Source organism: Arvicanthis niloticus, chromosome 5 (genome assembly GCF_011762505.2).
Source record: "Arvicanthis niloticus isolate mArvNil1 chromosome 5, mArvNil1.pat.X, whole genome shotgun sequence".
NCBI lineage: Eukaryota > Metazoa > Chordata > Mammalia > Rodentia > Muridae > Arvicanthis > Arvicanthis niloticus.
The window spans coordinates 83,470,939-83,498,304 of NC_047662.1; the positions used below are offsets into that span (position 1 = coordinate 83,470,939).

General features: G+C 42.2%; 1 protein-coding gene across 1 annotated transcript; it reads left to right on the forward strand.

Annotated features, from left to right (window-relative positions):
- On the forward strand, positions 1–27,366 carry Tnfsf8 (TNF superfamily member 8). Its single transcript, XM_034503920.2, has 4 exons — positions 1–815; positions 11,487–11,529; positions 21,434–21,505; positions 24,022–27,366. Exons 1-4 carry the CDS (start codon positions 606–608, stop codon positions 24,414–24,416), a joined length of 720 nt encoding a protein of 239 aa, XP_034359811.1. The 5' UTR covers positions 1–605; the 3' UTR covers positions 24,417–27,366.

Below are 27,366 nucleotides of genomic sequence, written 5' to 3' on the forward strand. Positions count from 1 at the left end.
TCGTTGAAACTATCCTCAAATTTCCTACTGCCACAACCTTGTCTCCAGGTAGGTAAATGTCCACACAGCGGGTTCTTCTTTCCCAAGAATGGGTGTATTTCCAGTTTAGAGCAGGCTGTGATTGTTGGACAACCCCAACAGTTATTGTGCTGCTGACAAAGGACTGCTGTTTCTCCGGGGACCCAGCAAAGAGACTAATCTGGAAGCTTTCTAGGCCACCAGCATGGATCATGCAGTGTGCAGGGTCCCCAGGGCAAGGCGTTCTGTGGCTGAGCCTAAAGGAAACAGAAGTGGTTGGTGTACACACACGCGGAACTCTCTCCTTCCTACCACGCGCTGACATCAACCATCGTCTCTCTTGTTACAATTTCTCTGCACTCAGATTAATCCCGGGCGATGAAAAATGAACTTCTCCCCCACCCTTGCAGCCACCCTTCGCCTCACGCCCCCAGAGAAGAGTTTCTCCATCCGGCAACTGGTGAAGGCTTTTTTCCAAGTCACATGATCCAGGATGCAGGGGAAAATCCTTCTTGGAACAGAGCTGGGTACAGAATCGAATCAGATGAGGAGAGATAAGGTGTGATGTGGGACAGACTATATAAAGCATGGAGCCAGGGCTGCAGCAAGCAGGCAGCTGTGGGGCCCCTTCCCCTGACACAGCCATGCAGGTGCCGCCAGACTTGGTAGCCAGCCCCTGGAGAAGCACGAGGCCCTGGAGAAGCACAAGCCGCAGCTACTTCTACCTCAGCATCACCGCACTGGTGTGCCTTGTTGTGGCAGTGGCGATCATTCTGGTCCTGGTAATCCAGAAAAAGGTGAGTAAACGTCTTCTCTCTGCTTTTTCTTTTCTCATTTATAATTTGCATCCTCTAGAGGAACCGCTCTGAGAGCTAATGAATAGGTTAACTGGGAGCAAAAACATTTAAAAAATGAACAAAATTAAACTATGCATACATAGAGATATTATATCAGAGAAAGGGGGAAAGAAATGGAAATGAGCTTTCTGCACTCATTTGGAATTTTTTAAAGAGCAATGTAACTGGACATGAGCTCAAAATTTTCCAGATATACTTGAGCCAAAAGAGCAGAGAGGAACTACTGACCTTGAGAAATTAAGATTTAGGCCCAGATGGGTCACAGCCTCACAGTACGGAAGGAGGAAGCCTAGGGAGCCCTGCTGGAGTATGTACATGTGGGTATCATCTCTGTAAGGCACCCATCCTAATTCTAAGGTCATGTCCTCAATCCATGCTGCCAGGGCTTCTGAGGCTTCTCTATTGCCAAGAGTCTGTTGTTGCTGTTGTTTGTTGGTTTGTTTGTTTGCTTATTTATTTTTAGTGAGAAGCTACTTTTTAAAGACTGTGGTATTTGAGAGAGAGAGAGAGAGAGAGAGAGAGAGAGAGAGAGAGAGAGAGAACAAGAGACAGAGGGAGAGAGAGATAGAGAGAGAAACATCGAGAGAGAAAGAACAAGAGAAGCCAAGGCTTCCCAGAGCTCTGGTATTTCAATGTTAAAACCCACAAAAGAAATCGAAAGCTTCCTCACAAGCCACTGACTTTGAAGAGCTCAGGGTGTTGAAAAGTAGCAATGTTTTTGTCACCTGTACCCTCCCTCGGAGATGCACACATAATATACAGGGCCACACTGTCTTGAGAGATTTAGTTTGTTTTAAGTGGGGCTAAGATAGAAGAGTTGGAGGAGAAAGTCAAACTAGTTTAGAAAAGTATTGTTGAGAGAGAACTCTTACACACTGTCTGGAAAGTACTGTATGGTCAAACTCACATGACTCACGGCTTGAGGTGAGATCCAGGCACAGTGATTTGGATACTGTATACTGTATGAATTGCACCCACCGGTGTAACAACCTGCCCAAGTGTGAACATGCCTTTTATTATTTTATAATTCTCACAAGTCATATTATAATCACTCAGATTTTTTTCTTGGCTTTCCTTCAGTTGCCTTGGACCACAGGCTCTGCAGCTTACTAGTTGCTGAGAGAAAGCTAGGGCCTTACAAGTATCATCAAGTATTGAAATTTAAATAAAGCTTGAAAGCTTCTTCCTCCTTGGCAGTGTGAGAAAGGAGTTATTTACACTTGGCCTTCAGAGCTGATGGGACTCATCATTTAATGGATCATTTGCATCTGCTAAGAATGACTCTTAGGCAAACCTTATCTACACATTCTCCATTTTCTGTCACTATGGTTTTCCATACACCAGAAGTGTGTTGTTTTGCAGCAATGGCCAGATAAGATAGATTGGAGTGGCCTTAAGACATTTGTCAGTCAGAGGATACAGGCAGAACTGCTGGCTGTGGAAAGAAGCCAAGATGGGAAGGGCTGATGATGGCACTGTGCAGAAGCAGTTTCAATCCGTTGTTGAAATGATTCCTCCTGTGAAATTGGGACAGGCTACTGCCCTGTTTCTGCAGATGCAGAAAATGAAGCACAGACATGGGACAGGGCTTGAAGTCAAGCACCCTGAGCAAGTGGTACAGTAAGGGCTGCTTAGTGGCTCTTGGTTGCTTTGTGAGAATGCTATTGCCTTTGCTTGCCCTGGTGGTGGGAGAAACATGGAGAACCTTAATTCCCATTCTCTAAGAGATTTGTCCTCTTGTGTCTGTTGATCTGACTGGGTATAGAATGGTGCAGTCTGTGTGTAAGCTCTAGTATGCTGTGATATTTTTACATGTCAGATACTTGCTCACAAGCTAGGGCTTTCCATTTTAATAGCTATGCTATTAAGAATCTAATGCTTTTCACATATCATTTCTAGTACATTATCAGGCATTAACTGTGGCAAGAACTAGGGAAATATGAATCCCCTGGGCCTGGGTTATCGGGAGTACATCCAGTAGGAAGACAGATGTGGACTGTTGTAAACAGGTGAACTTAGCAACTGAAGTGGCTCACTAGGAATCTGTCAAAGAAACCAAAGAAAAGGTCCAAGGAGCTCAGACTCATATCCTAGTATTAAACGTGGAATGGGCAATGAACACATGGCGTCCTCCTTGTACCACTGGAACCAGGTAGGGACCAATGAGATTTACTCTACTGCCTTATGTAGGACCACCTTAAGACTACCCATGAAGAAGTATTTCCGCAGCAGACTGCAGAAAAACATCACTGGAAACTATAGTATCTGGTCAGAGTGAATAAATTTCAAGGAACAGAAGAGATGAAAAAAGAGGCCCCACCTGGACAGCTGCAGAGATGAGAAAAGAGATGGAAAAGGGACAGTTAACCATGTCAGGAAAGTCAGTCAGGATCCTTGAGACTTGGCTAGAGGAACAAATAACTCCAAAGTGAAAACTCCATAGTGGAGACAAAGGGGAAACTGAGGTATCGTTCTCAGAATTTACTGAGTATCTATTTTTTTTACAGGACACTGTTATAGATACTGAGTACATAACCCTAACCAAAATTTTGAACCAAATCCACTCCTTGCCCTTGAATTGTTTTTATAGCTTTCTAGTGTTGTCTTTAAAGCCTCCTGAGATAGCTGTACTTCTGTTTACATTTAAACCAACAATATTTATTATGAAATACGATTATATTGCTTCACAAAACTAACCAACAAATAAGGGGAAAGATACTAGAAACTCTTCATATCCTCTCCTCCCAGCAGCAGCCTGTCTTTGCTGAGAATGTCACTATAAACAGATCCCTCCGTGTTCTATCATAAATCTGAGTGTACATAGCGCACAGATTTCATTATTAAGTCAATCTCATTCACTTGCGGCTCTATTATAGAGATCCATCCATGTCTAAATGGAGAAGTCTGCTTTGTGCCACTGTAGAGTCCTATCTGATTCTATTGTGCCAATGCCTTGTGGTTTACCTGCGCCTTGTAAACACTTCCCTCTGGGATGTTCTGCCCTTCGAGCATGTTTACAAACAGGTATGTGCAAATAAAGCCCTAGAAATGGGAATAGAATGCGCATCTTTTCACTTGAATAAATGTTGTCTATCAGCCTCCAAAAAGATAGCACAGTCCTGAGACAAGGAAAGTCTACCATCAAAGGTACAGCTCTTCACGTCGCTATGGGAAGAAAGAAAAGTTGAGGAACTCAAGCGTAAACATGCTTTTCCCATAGCTTGGGAAAGACTGCAGAGTAGTGATGAACTGTCCACACCCAGGGCAAAGCAAAAGGAAAAAAAACACAATAGAGCTTCTCTTATCCCCACTGGGAAGGAAGAATCCAGGTTGACACTGGTTTCCCAGGCACTGTGTACACAGAGAGGTGTTTGCATTATAAGGAAGACTCTGGGCCCTCAACCACAGTCACGGCTTTGGCTTCGCTTCCTAAGTCAGAAGGATGGGCATACCCAAGAACACAAACACAGTCCAGAGTGGTATAGCAAGGTCTCAGGTTATGTGATTTTCAAATATTGGACACCATTTCTCAAAAGAGAAACCAGCTAAGCCTACCTCTCACTTTCTTTTGTAGGGCAACTGTTGGTAAAGATAGCGTAGGACTGAGGCTGTTTGGAAGAAGCCCTGTTTCTTACACGCAGTCAGTGAGTTAAAATGTCCTGAGTCACTTTCCTCTTCTTAAAGGACTCCCCACATCTGGGGTTCATTATATTTAATAATTTGTTTAATTAATTAATTAAATTAATTAAGTTTTTCCAAAAAGCTGAGGGTTTTTTTCCCCCTAAGGAACACGTGCTCTGTAGGGCTTTGAAGGAAAGACTCAGGTGCATGTGTGGGACCCGGTCTGGGAACTCTCCTGACTTGAGAAACTGAAGCCTAGGAAACAGCTTCAGGCAGAATGCTCCCGATATAAGAATGGGCCACCTCTGGTTAGGGTAGGGAGGGTCTGAGAGAGTAACTAGAATGTAAGATGAACCTGAGAAAATTTTTAAAATTCTCTCTTAAAATTTTTAAAAAATAGTATGATAAAACCCATATAACCTTCCACTAAATTAAATAAGAATCTGTCACATTCATACTATCTCTGTGTATATATGAAATCAAGTTGTAGGCAGTGTGGCTTCACCCGCCTATATTCTGCTATCCATCTCTATCCACCACAACACTATTACTATAGCTGAGAGTTCATTGTAACTCAACAGTGTTGCCTAGTAACATACAACACATACAGTTTATGTTTTATTTTATTTCCCCATGTCTTCTGTGGCTGGGTTTTTTTTTTTTTTTTTTTTTTTTTTTTTTACCATTACTTGGGAGTCTAGGCTCATACACCACTTTCTGTGTGATATCTATGTATGTTTTAATCAAAAACACTGTTTTCAATTTAATGAGTAGCCCTATCTGGTTTCATGTCTCGTATCTGTGATCCTAGCTTGTCTCAAAGGTAAGGCAAGAAGATTACAAATTTAAAACCTGCCTGGGCAAACTTAGTAAGACACTGTCTCAAAATAAAAATGTTTAAAGGACTAGGGATATAGTTCAGTATTAAGGTGCTTGCCTGGTAGGCAAGGCTTGAGTCCACTCTTCAATACCACAAGAAAGTAAAATAAACAAGCAAACCAATACATGGATTGTCTTGAGAGCTTGTTAGAAGTAGACCCAGGTTTGAGAGATGGATTGCTCAGTGGTTGAGTTGCTTGCCACCAAGCATGAGGACCTAAACTTGCATGCCCAGAATCCAGGTGCACAGCTGTAAACCCATTGCTCCTAGAACAAAATAGGAGTTAGGAACAGGAAAACCACAGAGGCTCCTCATCCAGCTAGTAGGTAGTGAACACAGAACTGACCAACCAAAGGACAGACAAGACAAAAGCTAAGAACTGATATCTGAGGTTGCCCTCTGACCACCACATGTGCATATATGAACTCATACTTCGACCCATGAACATGCATAGACACATATACCCACATACACGATACACACACACATATATACACATACACACACACACAGAGAGAGAGAGAGAGAGAGAGAGAGATTAAGACTTCCCAGCTTCACCCCAGAGCTATGGAGTCAAACCTGCATTTTAATAATCTTCCCAGAACATCTGTAAAAATAATAAAATTGAAGAAGCCATGAGCTAACCATTACACCTACCCTTGGTTGTTGTTTTGTGGTATCAACTATGCTATTAAGAGCTAGGCCAATTCTTTAGTAGAATAATCTACATTCTGGGTCTGCCTGAGGTTATCTGTGCTTGGTATTATTTTTTTTATATTCTTTTTTTAAATTAATTTTTTATTGAATATTTTATTTACATTTCAGATGTTATCCCCTTTCCCTATTTCCTCCTCACCAAGAAACACCCCTATCTCATCTCCCCTCCTCCTGCTTCTATGAGAATGTGCCCCCACCCATGCACCCACTCCCACCTTCCCACCCTTGAATTCACTCACACTGGGGTATCAAGCCTTCGTGGGACCAAGGACTTCCTCTCCCACCTATGCCTGGAAATTCCATCCTCCCCTACATATACTGATGAAGCCATAAGGCCCTCCCTATGTGCTCCCAGGCTGGTGGTTTAGACCCTGGGAGCTATGGTTGGTTGGTACTGTTGCTCTCCTCATGGGGCCAAAAACTCCTTCAGCTCCTTCAGTCTTCTCTCTAACTTCTCCATTGGGAACCCCTTGATCAGTTCAATGGTTAGCTGTGAGCACTTGCCTCTGTATATGTCAGACTCTAGCAGACCTCTTAGGAGACAGCTATTTATCAGGCTCCTGACAGCATGCACTTCCTACATCCACATCAGCATCTGCCTTTGGTGACTGCACATGGGATGAACACCCAGGTGGAGCAGTCTCCGGAAAGCCCCTTCTTCAGTTTCTGTCCCACACTTTGTCTCCATATTTGCTCCCATGAGTATTTTATTACTCCTTCTAAAAAGGACCGAAGCACCCACACTTTGATCTTCTTTCTTCATGAGCTTCATGTGGTCTATGAATTGTATCTTGGGTACCTCAACCTTTTGGGCTAATATCTACTTATCAGTGAGTGCATATCATGCGTGTTCTTTTGTGATTGGGTTACCTCACTCAGGATGACATTTTCTAGCTCTATCCATTTGCCTAAGAATTTCATGAATTCATCGTTTTTGATAGCTGAGTAGTACTCCATTGTGTGAATGTACCACATTTTCTGTACCCATTCCTCTGTTGAAGGACATCTGGGTTCTTTCATCTTCTGGCTATTATAAATAAGGCTGCTATGAACATAATGGAACATGTGTCCTTGTTATATGTTGGAGCATCTTCTGGGTATATGCCCAGGAGTGGTATAGCTGGGTCTTCAGGTAATGCTATGACCAATTTTCCAAGGAACTGCCAGACATTTCCAGAGGACTTTAAGGACATAAATAATTCCCTTAAAGAGATATGCTTGGTATTATTATAGAAACTAGGGACAAATGTCTGGTTATATATAGTTATATGTTTAGTCACTTCATTAAGCAGACAGCTAGCAACAGTTTTTCTTTTCATGAATATCTAATCTATTGTGTAACACTCTGAAGACATGAGTGTCTTCCACTCAGCAGTCTGGAATTTCTTGATGCTCCTTATCTGAACCCTTTAACACCCTGAAGATTTATGATGGAGGGTTAGTAGATGCTGTCATTCTTTTGACTCATTAACTATATTCTTCTATAAAGTTGAGCTCTCCATTATGACAATGGATCAGGCAGATGTAGGACCCATCAAGCTAGACAGTAGGCTCAGGCATGGCCCAGAGAAAGACAAACTGGATTGTGAGAGTTACTGGAGTTTGAAAAGCCTCCAGAGCAGACCAAGAAATGCCAGGAAGTGACATTAGATGACAACATTCATTGACAGAGGAGGCCCAGAGGACAAAGTACCAACTCCATCTTTAGAGCAGGAAGAATTTTTAATCTCACATCTAAGAAGAACTACCTGCAGCAATTTTCCAAGACTATGAGACCTACTTGTCTATTGCAAATACATCTTGAAGCCAGTGCTACTCAAAGAGTAGCTGGTGGACCAGACATGATAACATGGCCAGGAGACTGACTACAATCAGAACACCTCAGAACCTATCCTGGATCCACTGAATCAGAATACATATTTTCATGAGTATTACACATGTATATGTATGTGTATGTATACGTGTATGTGTACGTGTATGTATATATGTATATCTTTGCAAGTGGGAGAAATGCTGTTTCTTACAATAAGGCCCAGAAAGGATTTGGTTCCCAGAGTAAGCTGAATTAGGTGTTTAATTGTCTTAGCTTAAAGATAGTAGAGACCTCCATGTGCCGTGAGCTACCTTCTAAGGCAATGAAAGTCAGAAAAGAAATGGATGTGGAATTCTCCATAGAATATTCCACACTTTAGTTGTCTTAATAATTTAGTACCAAAGGACTTTGTGTGAAAAGCAAATATGGGAACTTACACACATTTGTTCTGCACCCTCCACATCATTGTTCTGAAAGCAAGCAGACCTTTCGGGGAATCATGACAAACTAAACACATTATAAGGCACAAAGCAGTCCCTCTCGAATAGCTACTGTTTTCAAACAATGGCTAGTCATTTACATGCCATATCTTGTTATGACTGCAACAGCCCAGAGTAGGAATCATTGGCCAATTACTCATAGTAATTGAAGAAGAAAAAAATACAGTTCTAGGCTAATGATTGGGTTTGGGAGGATCATTTCATCTGGAGAGAAACAGATTATGCATGGCCATTTTTCCATTACACAGAAAGAACTCTAGTACTGTTAAAATGTCCATCAGATGTCCATAGAGGCTGAAAGAAAAGAGAAAGTATACTTACAGAAATGAAGCAGAGTTTGGTAACCATGGTGATTGGTTTTCCAGAGCTACTATGAAGATGAGATGACAGCCTGGGGGAAGCCATTTGTTTGCATGTAGGCCAAGCCTGTGTCCTACCTTACTCAAAGCCAAGTCACTGAGCAATATAGTTCTCATTTTCTGCAGCCAAGGTCTCAAATTCCCCAGGCAAGGTTTATTAAAAGAGTTTACAGACAGCACTCAGCATAGCGCCTGAGGTCTAAACAATCTAACAAATTCTAACAGTCATCATCATGTCTCATAAATGTAAGCAGTCATCATGTCATGTCCTTAGGCCTTGCTTCTCCATCCTCGAATTCAAGGGCTGCTTGAGAATAGGGAGGAGAGAATACTGAACAGTTCTGTCCTTGGCCAAGTGGAAAGTTCACTGAAGAATTTTAGTCCAGAATTGGCCCATTCTCTAGTATCTTGGCATCCTTTCTTATAAAATCAACTTGATGATCTGTAAGACATCTGGGTTTGTCTCTTGCTTTGACTATGGAATCATATCTACTATGGGTAGCCATAGGAAGCTGTAGACACTTTGTGTTCTTCAACATAGGAACAATCAGACTTCTATCCTAAATTCCCTGGAACCCAGGTAAAAGATGAAGCTTCAGGATCCCCTGCCACTGCTTTGGCACTGAAGAGATAGAACTCTCATTTGTCAGGCAAAAACAAGGCTTTCCCTTCCATGACCCCACACCATTACGATACATCTAGGTCCTCCTCCCAGATACACCTCTTCTATACTTGATGATCAAAGGTTTTTCTGGAATCCAGGAGCATCAGCATCACCTGAGAACTTGTGAGAGACAATGACAACCCAAGCTGTACCCAAACCTGCAGCAGCCTGAGATCCTCAGCATTAAAGCTTCAGAAATTCTTCCTTTAAGCACTGCAATCCTTTCATGGCGTGTGCTATACTCATATTTCTGAATCCATATTTTTTGTGGTTTTCAAATGGCTGTTTTAATGGACCAGGTCCATAGCATATCTTTTAATGAGTGACACAATGTACACCACAGATGATCCAAGGCTGAACGAGTGAGTCTAGCGTTTCTGCCACTGGGATGGCTCTGCCGGTGCTGCTCTTCTGCTAGTCACTCTGGTGTCTAGGTGGATATGGGGCCTTTGGCACATTCAATCCTGTTAGGCTTCATCTAAATGGGAATGCCTTTCTTTGTGTGTTTGCACATCATGCTAATCGAATGTCATGCTTGGCATTAAGCCAGCTGCTTAATAAGTTTCGAAGTGCTGGCTGTTGTCTCACAGAAGCAACATAAAGGGGAATTTTGTGATGTCAGGTTTTCCTAAGAATCATATGGGTAATCAAGCAATCACAGATGTAAAGCACTGTTACACACACTTAGAACTCTCGGGAAATAAGGCAACACAGTCGGAAAACAAGCAGAGGGGAAAGTATCATTCAAATCAACCTCACATCTCTTCCCCCTGAAAAACTGAGACCCAAAGTTATAAACTTTCTTCAGATTAGTTGTGACACCAAAGCTTTAATTCCTGAGACCTCCAGAGCTATATTCCTGAATGCCACCTCTTGGGTTAGAGAAAATACCTATTTTGCAGATCCACAGAAGGAGAATGACAGAGCTCTTGGAGATGTAAATTAAGATGATACTTGCATATAGTCATCAGCTCTTGCACAGAACACTAAGAAAGTCAGATATAGTTAACTGTCAACTTTCAGCTTTGGTAGACATTGGGAAACTATTTTTCCTATGAAAATATTCACCCATTTCTAGTGCTTATAATTATCTCAGTTAAGTGCACTAGAGGTGACTGACTTATATGGGCCAAAAGGTAAATGTGGCATTCCATTCCTTTGTGGAAGGCTGCTTACATGCCTCTCGAGGCTGACATGTGAAGAGGGACTCTGAGGAATCTGTTGAGAACAAGTGCCCCTCCATCTCCGTGGGCCTCACAGAGCATGCTAACTACTTTTCTCTTTAATTCCCTCTGACCCCCAGCACAGTTTCCTCCTTAGCAGACAATGTTTCCATCAACCCCTTACTCATTTACATAAAAATCTATGTAGACATTTATGATTATTATATAAGTCATTTGTAGTGTTATGTGAATGTATAAACAAATACACCTCTGTTTGTGCTACATATTTATGAATATTTGCAAATTATATTCGACCATAAGCTTATAATAAATCCATGAGGTCAGAGACCCAGATTACTTATGATACCATCCCAATAGTTGGAATATAAACACTAATAAAAACATCACAATTTCCAACCACAAACGAGGTAGCAAGATATCTTCCAGTTTAAAAAACTTTTAGATGAACCAAATATGAAAAGAAGAAAGTGTGTACATTTATTCACTTCATTTGATCATCTGTTGGCTTAAAGGGGGAAAACAGTACTATGTGTGGAGAGGAAGAAGCTCTTGACTGGGAGGTGGAAGTTCCTGCTGTGGTCCTGAACTCCACAAGCTCGTTGTGTGTCCCCGAACAAGACATCTTGTCTTGTTTCTTGTTTGTAAGATGTGGATGGTAACCCTTATCTTGTGTCTCTGATGGACAGGTGGGCTGGCACGAATAGGAAGCCCATTATAATGAATCAATGAATGAATATTCAAGCTCTAAGGGTCAAAGGGTGGGTGGGTGGGTTCTAAATTGCACAGTGCTGTGAGGACTCCCAAGGTGACAAGAAGGATAAGCTCTTTTATCTCAGCCCTGTCTTCACCCTGTTCTTCTCTCTTCCCTTCCAGGACTCCACTCCCAAAACAACTGAGACGGCTCCCCTTAAAGGAGGTAAGATCTTTAGGAATAAATCTGTAGCAAATCCTGCAGATGATACCACAAGGTGTGATGCCTACTTATCAACCAGAAGTGCTGTGACTGTCCCCAACAGGAGTGGGACAGATGGAAGCAGATGCTGATCTACATAAGCTGATGCTTCTGACTCATCTGGATAGCCCCTGATCACTGCGCTAATCCACACAAACCTTCCTCCTTCAGTCACACTCTCACTAGCAACAGCATTGCTGTCAGCAAGCTAAGGACTCTGCCAGGGACACAAGACAGTCTTGTATTTTTGAACTGGAAGCCCTAAAACTGAACAAATTTGTGAATAAATCTTGATACCATGTCTCACATGGAAGTCTCTATTAACACATCCATTAAAAATGGATCACTGTGGTTCTAGACAAGCCAATCAGGACCAGCTCATAACTGCTTGGCATGACAACAGCCATAAACTAATGGTCAAAAAACTGGTAATGGCCAAAATACCTAATGAAGTTTAAGACCTATGAAAACAGATTTCCTCCCTCTACATTACCAAAGAAGCTATTAACATATTGCTCCTACTGGTCCCAAAAGGAATATATGCAGAGTTCAGGTAACATTGAAGATTAAACTCAAGATTATCTGACTAATTTTTTCATGACTCAGAGAAAGAAAAATTAGACAGAGAGATGAAGTGTCCTGCTTTGATCATACAGGCTAAACAAAAAGGTCCTTGACTCTGACTCAGTGTCTTTATATTCAAACTGTCAATCTCCACCTTAGCTCCACTCACAATTTTCAGAGCCAAGGTACCAAGCACATCTGCCTAACCACAGAACTAAGAGAGGAAAGGGAAGGAGATAGGACAGGTAGGTAGACCTTCATGGACACCAGAGTAAAGATACTAGGCATCATTTGGGACCACAGGACACAGAAGAACTGACACAGCTCCTTACAGGAGCAATACATTTGTAGTTTCTTTCCTTCAGGGCATCCTACTGAAGACTTAGAATGTATGAGAAGAAGCCCCGGGTGGACATACAGCCTTCTGAACCTTTTAAGATTGATGGACAATCTCAATATTGACCAAAAACACTTAGGGTCTAGTATATGGTCTTATTTCCTCACTTGTGTAAATAATCTTTTGTGCAATCAAAGACAAAGGTAAAGTGTAGAAGGCCACAGACACTGTCTATAAAGATGTAGGTAGTAAATATTCTAGGCTCTGCATGCCTTGGCTGAAATCAGTCGTGCAGTTACCATGCTTGTAGTAGTCATGCTTGTAGGTAGGTAAATGCTTCCTGTGCAGCATGAGAACCTGAGTCACATCCCCACCACCCACATAAAAAGCAGGAGAAGCTGTGTATACCAATAATACCAGCATTGAGAACACAGAAACAAGGAGGTCTCTGGGTCTCACCAGCCAGGGAGCCTACCCAAACTGGAAGGCTCTGGGTTCAGTAAGAAACCTTGTCTTAAGAGATAAAATAGCAAGCAATTGAGAAAAACACCCTGTGTTGACCTCTGGCCTCTTCACATGTATACACATATGAATATGTATGTGCATGTGCACACACACACACACACACACACACACACACACACTAGCAGGGTTCTTTGACACTTTCTGAGACTAGAATTCTCTTGTCCTATATATAAAGGCAGAAAGAAATAGCCTGACAATTGTCTGAAGAAATTCTGAAGCCACAACCTTTATCACCACAAACTAATAATCTTAAGCCAACTCAAGAAACAAATTGCCCTTTTGTAAAAGAAAAGAAGCAGTCAGAGAATAGGAGAATACTGTTGCGGGACATCCCAGACCAGGGCACACCTACTTTCCAGAATTGCTGGGAGGAAGTTTCAGGGGTGGCATGAGGTTTGTCACAAGGACAAAAGCCACAAGGATGGGAGCCCCCTGCCATGACAGCTGTTGTAACCAGGAAACCAGCACTGACCACAGCCTGGGATGCAGGGCTCTGCACACATGCCGAGGTAGTAGCCCAGCACAGGATATCCTTAGCTACAGTGAAACCACAGAAAACCACACCCATGTTAGTAATGAGCCCTAACACAAACTTGTCATTCCTGGGCAAAATAGGCTCCAGTCAACTGCTGACTTGCACTCAGCACACTGTGCTTGAGACTTGTTAGCCATTCATTTGGATCCATGGACAAGCTGGAAGGATGGGAGGCAAACCTGTCCTGTATGCTTCATGCTGGGTTTTATTCTCTCCTCTGGCAGACAGAGGTAACATGCCTCCTGCAGGGAGCCGCCATGAACATGAAATGGAACCAAAAGTACACTTACATTTTCCCACTTTTCTGGACTCAGAGCATCCATCTGGTCCATTTTGCTCTTCCATCTTCCATGAAACAAGAGCTCTACCTCCTCCACATACAGCTTGGAGCTAAGGCTCCTGCATCCTCTCGTCATTTCTTGTTCTAATGTTTTGCTTCCACTAAATCTTGACTCGCTAATATTGTTCATGCTCTGGGCTCATTTGTCCAAATCTCAAATTACAGCCCCCTTTACCTGGATTTCCCAGGAGTTCCAACTTCCGCCCTGGGTCTGCTTTTCCCCTCCAGGCATCAGGCACCTTTGCACGTGGAGCTGGACTGGTAGGAATGAAGCTTAGCCAGGGGCGGTAGGTTAGATAGAATCTCAGACTGAGTAGGATCAGGAGAAACAGCCTTCACCAGAGACAGTTTTCAGTGAAACATCTCTCTTTATTGGGGAAGAACAAAGACTATATAACCCTTGGGAAGTGGTTGGGAGCTTGGGAGTGGGGTGAGTGGCTGAGGCTGAGGTGCTGTGGAATGCTTCATTTGCATAAAGAGGAATCCCAGGTGCTCGTTGGACATATCCTTGTAGGGTGAGATAAAGTTTAACCTATAATCTGGCCAGACTACCTCACGGGTGGAGGAGGTGAGGGTCGTAAGGCTTACATGTGCCTGAACATGCAGGCCCACAGCAAGGAGGAATCGGTCCTACTCCTGCCCGTCACAGGACAAGATTTTCAGGGTTTGGACACAACTCAACCTCACTCTTGCTCTGGACCAGCTCCTCTGGTCACACAGCTTTCCAGCCCCACACCCAACAAAACCTCGAGTCTCTGTATAGCAATATCTGCAGGAAGGTGTAAGACTTTAAAAAAATGCTGTCAGGGCAGTATGGTACAGTGCCTCCCAGCAGGTGGTGGAGACCTCTGAGGCTCTGTTTTGTAAAGCTGGAGCTATTCCAGCCACTAGGAACTTCTCAAAGGCTAACATACTCTATCACTAAGTTCTGGGACAGAGAGAGTCACTGGTGCTTTGGGGCAGGCTTGAGGGGGTCATGTGACCTGGAGTAATTCCATATCCTGTCATTAGAAAAAAGTGTTGGTTTTAGGGATTTTTTTTTTTTTTTGCTTGTTTTGTTTGGTTGGTTTGGTTTGCTTTTTTCCTGCAAATTCTATGTGGCCCATGATACCCAGAGGTCCTTGAAGCCCTGAGGAAATTCATACCCTCCAAAGCTAAAAGGAAAAACTGGGCAACAAAAGAAGAGAAGTGAGGTGGGCTATATGATAAAGAAATACTGAGTGTGAGAAAACTGAACAGCCAGGAAAAGTAATTTGTGTATTTCACTGACACAAATGGTCTATGACCGTGTGCTGTTTAGAAGCCACGCTGATGACAAAGAAATAGCACAAGGAGTGACAGCCTTCCTTGTCCTCACAATCCCTTCCACTCAGGAGGATATACTGTGTCCCCTAAGGGACACTGGCTGGTAGAGTCCCACTCTGTCAGAAGGATGGGGCTGGATCCAGAATGCCCAAGTCTCCAGTTTGTCATTCCTGGTTTCCATTTTTTCTTCTTCCCCTTTGTAGCATCATATGATGCTTTCTGGTAGGGATAAATTGCTTTTCAGCCAGTCACTTACTTCACTTGCCACAGGAACCTATTTGTTCCTCCAATCAATCTGAACACGCTCAATAAAACCTGCTCTTAAACCCACGTTCTTGTGCTCAAGGCAGGGCTAACAGGAATCAGAAATCTCTCTGTTGAGAATGCCCAGGAAGTGAGCCCTTCAGAATGAAGTGGAATTGAGTCCTGGATAGGCTAGCTAGTGTTCCAAAGCCACCACTTCTAATTTTCACATCCCGCAAAGACTGAGGAGGCAGGAGAAGACATGAGGTACAGGATAGAGGAGAGAACACAAAGAAGGTGAAAAGGTTTCAATTTGGTGCTAGAATTGCCAGATACAATCCCCAGTCTCTAGCTCCAGAGGATATTCCAACGTGCCTATCATCCTACACTTTAAGAGGGTGAAGGAAGGAGAGGGAAGGGGAGAGAGGGGAGAAGGGTAGATAGTTCTAGACCTCAAACTGGTTCCTTTTCATACTCTGTTCAAGCCCCAGACATATCTGTGGTCTTGATTCTCTGCTAGCCAAGTAGCTCAGGCCCCAGACCAGAGAAGGGGAGCCAACTATTTGCTGTTGTTTGTGTGGTATACAGTATGCTCAGTGTTGTACCTTATCCATTTAATTCTCCTGCAAGCTTTTGAGGTGTATATTATTTTTACTTTGAGGAAGAAATAAAAACCCATAGAGTCTCACATACTTGTGCTAAACCATACAACCAGTAAGGAGCTCGGGTGGGACTTGGACTCACATGTGTCTCAGCCAAAACCTAACATTCTGAGAGTGCTTCTGTACTTCCACATTGCAAATAAGCCATGGCATAGTAAAGGCCATTTAGAATGTTAGAAGAATTTTAAGACATTTCTTAAACGCCCAGCTCTAACATTGTCGGGTCCATCGGCCTTTAATATGCATTAACTGCAATGAAGTGCCCTAGAGCCAGATGTGTTTATCTTACATGCCACAACAGGGCAGCACTTGACAGGCTTCCAGCTCCCAAAAGCCTTCACAGTATTGATGTGAATCCTAATTTCATTTCAACGCATTTGTATTCATTGCTTTCCCTGTGTTCAACAACACGCATGCTATCTATCGGGGATGTTTTTCAAGAACTGTTGTGAATCCAGAGTCTCCCTTTTACATTTGACTTATCTTGAGATTTCTGTCTATATCATAGATGTCCTTGGCCTGGGAGCATCAAGGAAATGGTTAGATTTGAAGGAATGTCTGTGAAGAGACCCTGTGCACAACGCCCACCAGGGTTAAGGATTCTTTGATCCCAAATGCTGCTGGGAATAAAGATTCCTCTAGATGTCGCTGTTGGGACTTCCCTGGGTCTTCTCCAAGGGAGAAGAAACTAAAATATAGAGCTCTCTGTTTCTTCAAAGATTAAGATATTTCCAAGATGTTTTCATCCTCCCCTCCTCCAAAAAAATCAGAGACCCTCAAACAATTGTGTAGAGAAGTGAGAAAGTCTGCTCTTACAGGTAATACAGCATCTCATTAATGAGCATCTCATTTCCAGTCCTCTCTGTATGGCATCACAGAGCTATGTCAAGAAAACAAGAGACAAGAAAAGAAGCGACTTCACATTTTCAGAGTCACGGCTAGCCATGTGCTGTGCCAGTCACTTGACATCTGTAATCTTGATATATGGCACATTAGCTACACCTCTGTGTTGATTATTACTGTGCTTACTTCACTGATACAGTAAGTAGCTGAAATTCTGGGAGAGGAAATGGCGGATCCAACACCTTCACTAGAACCACATGCTCTCTGAGAAGCACCATCTGCCTGGTCCTTATAGCAGAGGTTCTGAAGGAGCTGACTAGAATTTAGGTCACATATCATCTGATTCGAAAACCCAATTTCACGACCTGTGACTTGAGCCTGGCATTCTCCCAGACTGCAGGATCAGGAAAGCTCACTGGAGCTGTTTTCCCAGCAACACCCTCCAGCTGTGTCTTGAGGCTTCATTTGTGGTGTGTGAAATGGCTACAGACTCATTTCTTCCTCGTTTAACCCTCACTGCTCTAGAATAATCTAGAAAGGCATTTCTATAGCTCAGTCAACAATGTTCTCCAGCTAAATTGGAACATTAAAATCTGAAAGAGAATAGTCTGGAATCCCAACATTTAAACATCAACTTAGCCTCTGTCTCCAGAGAGTTTTCATATTCCATCTCTCAGAATAAGCCCCTCCAGACTCAGTCACTGGGGAGACAGAGAGCAGAGATATTGTCCACAGTCTAGATGCTCAGTCCACAAAGCCCCGGAGCCACGGCAGGATCCCAACACATGTAGGGGTACCCTACACATGTCTTCATATCCACAACAGACTACCTTATCATGGGCTCACAAGTTGATGAGACTTGAGCTGCATGACTAGTACATGCAGCTGAAGTCTCATCACACAATATTGTCTAGGTCTTAGCAAGAGCCCTGTGACTCTCAAAGAGGCCAATCCACTCCTTGAACAGCACTAACTGGCCAAATATTCAAGCTCCCATCTTTGTGACTTGGGTGATAACTTGGGTGTTTGTGTACATCTGCCCCAGTACCATATGCGACAAAGGGGGTCAGAGCGGTCTCTGTTGTTAGCTGAGAGCTTTTTAAGCCTTCAGAAGCCACTGAGACTCTTGGTGTTCTAACCCCACCAAGTATCTTTCACTCTTCTTCTGCTGGCACCTCCAAATGTGAAGTAACAGATATGGCGCCCTCCTCCAGGGTCTTCTTCAAGCTCAACAGTGAAACTGTCTCAATAACCAGTCCCTCCTTGACCCAGCTCCAATAATGCCATTCTTAGAAGGAGAAGCCTGTGCTTCTTCTTTAGCATGAAACCATCTAATCAATTCTTTAAGAAACACTAAAGTATGCCTGCCATTTGACTTCAGGAAATGCAAATGCTTCAAAATAAGATAGACTTTTTCCATTATTGGGTTTCTCAGAATTACAACTGAGGTCACCCCACTGTACACATGAAGACCAAAGGGGAAAAACAGAAGAAAAAAAATGCCTGCATGTTTGAGATACAAGCCTGGGCTTGTACTTCTGCCACCATCTGTATGTAGATGCTCAGCTCTTGCAAATGTCACCACAAGCCACATGATACAGAAGGGCCTTTGGTCCAGAGAGATAGAGCCTGTCCTTGATGTGACACTCTAGCTTTGGTCCAGAGCATGAATCCTACTTTCCCAGCTAACTTAGACAGAATCTGTGAGCATAGGGCCAAGCTTCTTCCTGCCAGGGGAGAAAGTAAGTCAAGCACCCCTTCTCACTACATGGATGTCCTTAGTACTGGTCTGGCCAGAGCTTCAGAAGGAAATAAGAGAGATGGACTAGTTTATTCCATTCAGCAAATGCATCTTCTTGGCAGATCAGTAGGAGAGACTAAACAGTAGTCTCTGCCAGGGTATGTTTCAAAGGATAATTGGCTTGGTAGAGGTAAGGGATTCCATGTGGCAAGAAACAGACGTGTTCAGGTGGAAGCATATCCATGAGGTTGTGAACTGGAACCACAAGCCTCCAAACTTGAGTGGAGTTGGGGGAAAATCTGTTTGAGCATTAGAGTCACACTGGCTGAGTTTTAATCTCCACCCTAACAGCAACTAGATGTGTAGCTGAGGACAAGCTAGTTGACCTTTTTATTTGTTTACTTACATCCCAAATGCTGCCCCCTCCTGGTCCTACCTCACAGAATCCCTCTTCCCATCTCCTATCCCCTTCTCCTCTTGGAGGATGGTCCCCTAACCCCTACCCCAGCCCCCAGTATCCCCTCCCACCCTGGAGCATCAAGTCTCTGCAAGATTAAGCACATCCTCTCCAATGCCCTCTGCTACATATGTTCTGGGGGTCTCGGTCCAGCCTATGTATGCTGTTTGATTGTTGGCTCAGTCTGTGAGAGCTCCCAGGGGTCCAGGTTAGTTGACACTGTTGTTCTTCTTGTGGAGTTCCTATCCCATTTAGGGCCTTCAATCCTTCCCCCCCAACTTTTCTATTAGGGTCCCTGGCTTCTGTCTAATGTGTGACTGTAGGTATCTGCATCTGTTTCAATCAGCTGCTGGGTAGAGCATCTCAGAGAACAGTTATGCTAGGTTTCTGTCTGCAAGTACAACATATCATTAATAGTGTCAGAGACTGGTGTTTGCCCAAGGTCTCAAGTTGGACAGTTGTTGTTTGGCCATTCCTTCAGTCTCTGCTCCATCTTTGTTCCCCAGCTAAACTTTTAAAACCTAGGACTTCTAGTATACATAACAGAGATAACTATAAACTGGATCTCATGGGATGGTTGTAAAAATTAAATTTCATGCTCAGCAAAATATCGCAAAAGTAGTCAACATTAGTTATGATGGTGGTAGTGGTAGTGACATTGATTATTATTAAGAAACAGAAAAAAAATGAGACGAGGGAAGGTATGGGCTGAGACTAGAGAGATTGGGAGGAATCAAAAGCCCATAGGAGCTCTTGGAAACATAAATCAGAAAGTGATTGCCAGCAAAGAGAGTCTGTCAGATTTGCATCTCTCTGGTTTCTTCTGGTTGATGTTCTACAGTTTTAAAGATGACACTAGACAACAGTCACAATTCCTTAGACTATTATACTTCAGGATCATAGGTCTGATTATATATACCCAATGGGTATGTGCAGGGTAGCAGCAAGCCTCAAAAGAACACTTCTTAGATGATAATTATGGGCTAAGATCTAGAGAGTGGAAGATGGCCTTCAGCCTTTGATAGGCCAGAAAGCCCTTTGTGAGTCAAGAGCAGCTAGAGATGAATACAGCCCCTGCTTCTGCTGGGGGCGGGGTGTTGGGGGGAGGTTCTCTCATAGTGAGCTTGCTCAGACAGCAGAGGGAACCCTTCACTCAGCTTTTAGCCACTCTTGGGCCCCAGGGGCTTTCTCAAATCTGAACAATGGGATAAAGAAAGTAACTTGGAACTCAGGACACACTATTCAGAGACAGTAAGTAAGCTCAGTGGAGCATGGCCCCTACTGCATGAGCTTAAAGCTGTTAGTCTTTGAAGGATAGGCTGAGTGGTCATCTCTGGTGACATCATCAAAATATATCAATGTTAGGCTGGAGAGTTTCCAGTTCTCCAGATAGGGGAACCAAGGCCCAAAGAAGAGATTTGCTCTAAATACATTGAATTCATGAGTCACTGCGGGAAACGTATAATTTGGTTCTTTGCATACAAAATAGCTTGTTATAATAAGAAAGGGAGATCATCATCAGTGATGATATTAAAAATATTTTTATTTCTCTAATGCTATAATGACACAAATAGTGTGTTTGTCTCTATTCAAGAAACTCCAGATGGGAGGCTTCCTGCTAAGATGTCATTAATGTTTTGTCCTCTTAAAATTGAGTAGGATATTTTCATCTTTGCTGTCTAGACGAGGCAGATGTAGAGAATCCTCACATTCCTACATGATCGATTAACCCTGAGTATGTCCTTGAGTGTCTTCAGACATAAAAGCTGGCCCTGGGTTAGTCTGAGAACCAGGTTAGCTGATGCTGGTAAAAGTAGAGTCTAGTATCTACTGAGCGGAAGGTACTAGGTAGCAATAACTGCATCCATGTTGCTGTTGGGAAGACTGGTGTTCAGGCTGAAGGACAAGGGATTCTCAGTCTCGTTCAACCTATCAGAGGTGTTCAATAACACCTTTCATGAGGACTGTCAAGAATGGTGCCCAGCATACTATGGGAACTAGATCATATTTGTTTAACTTCTACAGTATTCTTTAACAATCCAAGCAGAAGTAAACTTTAGAACTGTGAAAATCCTAGGCTGTTTAACAGTAAAATGAAAGAGTTTTGGGGGGAACTTTTGTTGTTGTTGGGGGTGGGGGTGGGGGTGGTGATAGTGGTGTGTGTGTGTGTGTGTGTGTGTGTGTGTGTGTGTGTGTGTTTAACCACACAGACAGGAACAGACTAGTAAATTTCATCTCAGTGGGTCTCAGAAAAAGATGTGGTTGCTTACAGTCCCCAGAGAAGCAATAGACAACTCATACCTGATTTTGTTTTAGGAAACTGCTCAGAGGACCTCTTATGTACCCTGAAAGGTACTCCATCCAAGAAGTCATGGGCCTACCTCGAAGGTCAGTAGCCAAAAATAGAGAAATATATCCCCATGAAGAGGATGTCCTACGCCAACTTCTAACCCAGAGGTCCCAGCTAGAGTCTTGTAGCTGAAAGTGTCATGCGAATGTGTTCTTAGCCTACATCATACTTTTTACAAATTGAATTTCAATGTCTTAGAGAAAGAAAATGAGAGTATTCTCCAAAGCTACAAGGCTCTTCTCTCAACCTCCATTTGATGGGTGGGTCGGGGGAGGAGTTTGGTTAGAAATGGCACAGTTAAAAAATAAAAGCCAGGGGCTTTGAGGGAGCTACATTAGGGGCCGTATTAGAGGCAGACCATGTACAGATGGAAAGATATTCAAAAGCTCCCTCGGCAGATGGGAACCACTTCATTCACTCCTTTAGGTTTCCTATCTGTCCTTTGAAGACCCTTTTGTCCCTTGACTGTATCACATCCTCCTTCCTCCACTACCCCCACTACCGTGCACCAACTTACTAGTTTGGGCCAAATGCAATCTTCTCCCTAATGCAAAGAAAGAACGGCTCCATCTCTACCTCTATGAAGTTATTCACAAGGGAACTACAAAATTGCCTGGTCCCCAGATTGACAGCTTAATGAGCTCCTTGGCACAGGGCCTGTTTGCATCTTGCAATGTGCTTCAGGTAAGAGCCTTTTGTAAATGAAACAGTAAAGAGGCACTTAGAATGTGAAAGAATGAGCCATGGAAGAAATAGCCAAGATTCTCCAAATAGCCATTTTGCTCATTTAAAAAAAAAAAATCCCATTTTTCAGTTACATTAGTTCTTGCCTTTCAATTGAATTGCAACAAGGATTGAAGAGAAAGCATTGAATTAATTAAAACCAGCATGCCAGCTTCCCAATTCTGAAAGCACCTTTACCAGTCAGTGCTAACTTTCATTTGTTAGGACTTGAGACTTGGCTTTCACACAAACATTTTTGCTTCTAGGCTGTTAATTCTCTTCTTTTCTGTAATCCTACATGCTGCGTCCCTCACTGTGCACATGAGGGGCCCATCCAAGGATGGTTGATTGCTCTTTAAAGAAAGAAGACATTCAAAATTTCAGACCATGTTAAAGGGTATATCTTATTTTTTATCAGCACATATTAATTGCCTGTGATAATAAGTTTCATTGTTGATATTTTATGCATGCACATACAATACTTTTATTTTATCTTAAATGCAAAAATTAATAGAGATTCTCCTGAGAAACTCAATACTGAAATTGAATAATATTGAATGCCACAGCTCTGACACCACCCACAATGCCTATCAAAACATTAAATGCTCATTCATTGACAAATACCACAATAGCATAGACCTTGTGCAAAATACAGTCTAGTGGGTATGGTCTAAAAAAGCAAGGGGCTAGAGAAATGGCGTAGGCAGTCAAGTGACTGGCTTTTCAGTATGAGGCTCAGAGCTTTTTAAAAGCCAAACATGGTCCCTCATGCTTGCAATACCACTACTGCTAAGGCAAAAGTAGGAAGATGTCTGGAACAAGTAGACTGACCAGCTTAGCCTACTGGACAAGATTCTGGACAGTGAAAATCCCTGTATGAAAAACACAGTTATGGAGCTGGAGAGATGGCTCAGCAGTTAAGAGCATTTTCTCTTCCAGAAGACCCAAATTTGTTTCCCAACATTCACATCAAGAGTCTCAAAACTGCTTAAAGTTTCATCTCCAGGGTGTCTGATGCCCTCTTCTGACCCTGTAGGCACAAACACACACACACACACACACACATTTATATAGATAGATAGATAGATAGATAGATAGATAGATAGATAGATATAGATATAGATTAGATATAGATATAGATATAGATATAGATATAGATATAGATATAGATATAGATATAGATATAGATATAGATACATATATAAATATATATGTATATATAGATACATATATATATACATAAATAAATAAATAAAAATAAACCTTTATTTAAAAAAAAGCAGAAACAAGGTAGATGGTAAAACAGTGCTGTGCATACTGGTACTGTGTAAAGACTGATACCCAAGGTTGTCTTCTGAGCTAAACGCACACATGTACACAGACAGGTACATCTATACCTGCATCTGAACAAGTGCCCAGGTCTAACACAAACACATATATACATAGACACATACATGCTGAAAAAATGGTAAAAATATTAACAAGAATCAAATGATATGAGATAATAATTAAAAGAAAGCCATCTATAGGAGCTGCCTTCCATTAGAAAACTCTCCTGTAAGGTCTTTTGTTTTCCAGTACAGTGTTGTGTGTGATCCAACCCTGTAGTTTGAGCATTAAACAAAAGAAAGACAAATGGTTTTCTTCCCTTGACTTCCTAAATAGAAAAGGCAAGCTATGGAAGAATATTCTAGAAAAAAATACTTCAGTAGATGTTTAAATATTTGGGATAGCAGGCATCCTTCTAGAAAACAGAAATGCTAAGTGGGAACCTTGGGAAAGAGGTTTCCATCATGTACCTAACACGTGAGCAATAATTCTATCTTTCCAGTGTCAAAGCATCTCAACAATACCAAACTGTCGTGGAACCAAGACGGCACCATCCGTGGACTCATATACCAAGATGGGAACCTGGTAGTCCAATTCCCAGGCTGGTACTTCATCATTTGCCAACTGCAGTTCCTCGTGCAGTGCTCAAATCATTCTGTAGACCTGACATTGCAGCTCCTCATCAATTCTAAGATCAAAAAGCAGACACTGGTAACAGTGTGTGAGTCTGGAGTTCAAAGCAAGAACATCTACCAGAATCTCTCTCAGTTCCTGCTACATTACTTACAGGTCAACTCTACCATATCAGTCAGTGTGTATAATTTCCAGTATGTGGATACAAACACTTTCCCTGTTGAAAATGTGCTATCTGTCTTCTTATACAGTAGCTCAGACTGAATAGTTGCTCTTAACCTTATGAAAATGCTGTCTACTGTCCAAACATGGGCAAAAGAAAATATAGGACAACTCAAACTAAGCACGTGAGTTAGTGTACTTCTCCTTCGGTCTTTTGGAAAGATACAAATCCAGGGTTTAGAAAGTGAAGTCTTCTTTCAGATGCACAGCCAAGAAGGAGTGCAGTGTGTGGACAGATACCTACTTGGGCACTGGAAAGGGTTGAGTTGTCCCAGTATAACCACTAATTCACTGACCTTGAGCTATTTTTCCTCCCCTTGGAACTCCGGGGTCTGAACCTGGAAAAGTAGGAGATGGGATTTATATTTCCCCAACATTTTTCTTCAACTCAGAAGATGAGACTGTTGAATTGAGCTTCTCAAGCAGATGAAGGTTCCCATGGCATGAGGAAACTGATAGTACCAATAATGTCTGTCTGCTTGTCATCTCAGCAGGTCATAAGGATGTTCATGCTGCCTCATAGAATGATACTCCAGCCTCTTATAATGGACAAGGTGATCCTGTCTCTCACCTAAGGGAGTAGCTGCTGCCATCTCCTGAGATGTACATGGAGGCATTTTCTGTCTCAAACTCCACCTGTGTGAAGTTTTTTAAGTACTCTCAAAAAGTTGTTGACAATGAGAACTCTGAATGTAGGAAGAGCTTCTGGACAGCAGACAGCAACAGCTTCTCCTGACCAGAGAGGCCATGCAGTTCTCCTAGACTCATCAAGCTTGAGATTTCTACAGCACTATGGGAGACAGACTTTTGACACGTCATTTGAGCTGATGTGTGGTCCCCTAGGAGTCATACTGCAGTGAGGAAAGCACATCCTGCTAGTGCTGTGTGAGAGGATGGAGTGAAATAGGAGCTTTTCTGAAGGAAAGGAGAAGAACAGAATTTTCCAGAAAAAAAAAGGCTAGAAAATATTTAAAAGGAAAAGAAGAGAACCCAGCTTTTCTGGTGTGAGAGGAATCCAGAAAAACAAAACTGAGAAGGAACAGTGGCTCCATCAACCTCCTCTTAGGTCCCCTCCTTTCTAGTTATTGAAAAAGTAGTTGCATGGTACAGGTCAAGTTCTGGTATGTGGTCAAATAGAATCAGGTGTGGAGAGTGCAGTGCAGAGAATAAGGAGACCTGTCAGGTTTGTGTTATACTCAAATGAGGGGCAAGTGATGCTGAGACTAAATCAACACATGCACTCTAGAAAAGGCACGTGGAACCTGTGTGAGAACTAAGCAAATATTCTCCCCTTTCAGATTCTAAGGCAAGAAAGACTCCATTTCATTTTTTTCGTAGGCTGCCTCTAGGCAGAAGTACCTGACTTTTATACTATGGTTTGGTCTTTTCCTAAGAACAATTTCTGTCAAGCTGTGCTCAGAAAGCCAACCACTGAAGATGAGAGGTGGGGCACTTCATTTTAAAAAGTGGAATGCAGCAAAATGAAAACAAATACAGACAATAGTTATTAATAAGTCAACTGGAGTGTACAAAGGAAGTGGACAGTCCAGGAGTTTAAAACTAAACTATGATACTTTTGAGGGTTAGCCAGCATCTGTGGGACTTTCTGGCATATCTGTAATAGCTATATTTTTCATGGATGTGACAGAGTACCTGATAAATACAAGTGAAGAAAAAGATTTATTTTGGCTTACACTTTAAGAAAAGATAAGAGTCCATGATGGCCAGAAGGCAAGGCAATAGGAATATGAGAGAACGGTTACATTGGGTCTAAAGCCATGAAGTAGGGAGAGGTGGACACTGGTATTCATCTCTCTTCCCCTTGTTCTCCATTTACTCAGTCTGAGAGTAAGCATTCTAGGCAATAAGAGAGTGATGCCCTCTTCACGATGGGTCTACAATCCTTAGCTGAATCTCTCTAGAGATACTATCACAGAAACAGCCAGGCATGTGTCTCCTGGTAGATTCCAAATCCTGTCAGCTTGACAGTGAAGATTAATAATCACCACATACATGTAAGCAAGCACATCATTTTTCTAACAGGATACTTAGGCTGCCTAAGACTCACGTTTGCTTAGCGAAAATTCAGTGAATTGACACACTATGCCCTCATGAACTTGAGGAAAATTGTGTGTAAAATGTTGATGAAATGTTCCACCTCTGGAGTGAGGTCAGCCATGGTGGGGTTCCCATTGTGTAGAAATCCCTATCTGGTCCTCAAGGACCTGCAGCCAGCCCCCTGACTCCAGCTCTGCTGTTTCTCATCAAGCTTTCTTGGACATCCCATAGCCTTTGTGAAAAGCTTCAGGTCACATCTCTCTAGCCCTGCATTGAAGCAACCCTAGCATCCAGGGAATCCTCAGCCCTCCTCTATGTACCCCATCCATTTCATCTCCATCTTTTGTAGATTTGACCCATAACTGAGTCACAGAAGAGGGATAGAACTATAACGTTATGACCCTCAGAACCAAAAGTATTTATGATCAAGTCAATATTATTTTAGATTAAAAATAATAAAATTTATTGTTTAATTTCAACCTATGCATATATATAGGTATACATGTATGTGTGTATACACACACATACGTGTGTATGTATACTTTTCCAGTCATGTTTTACATATCATCTGCTTAGCCTAGGTCTGGGGAGAAAGCCTGACTCTTGCTTTGGGAATTGCAATGCTTGTATATGTTTATATTTATTTTTAATTAAAAAGTAAACATAATATTTTTCCTAGCTTCATCAACTTATTTAATTATTATTAATATTTTTCCAGATTTCCATCTGTTTCAATTTTTTTAATGGAGATAGAACTTAGCTACTCTCTTACATTCCCCACTCCCTCTCCAAGGATTCATAACCGCTGTCTGGAAGTCTGCCTGCCTTTCATTTACATAAATTTACATTTGTTTTCTAAATAAGAATATATAGAACAATTTTGTGTGCTTTTAAATTTTTTTAATAAAAGATATACTTTATACAACATTTTGTG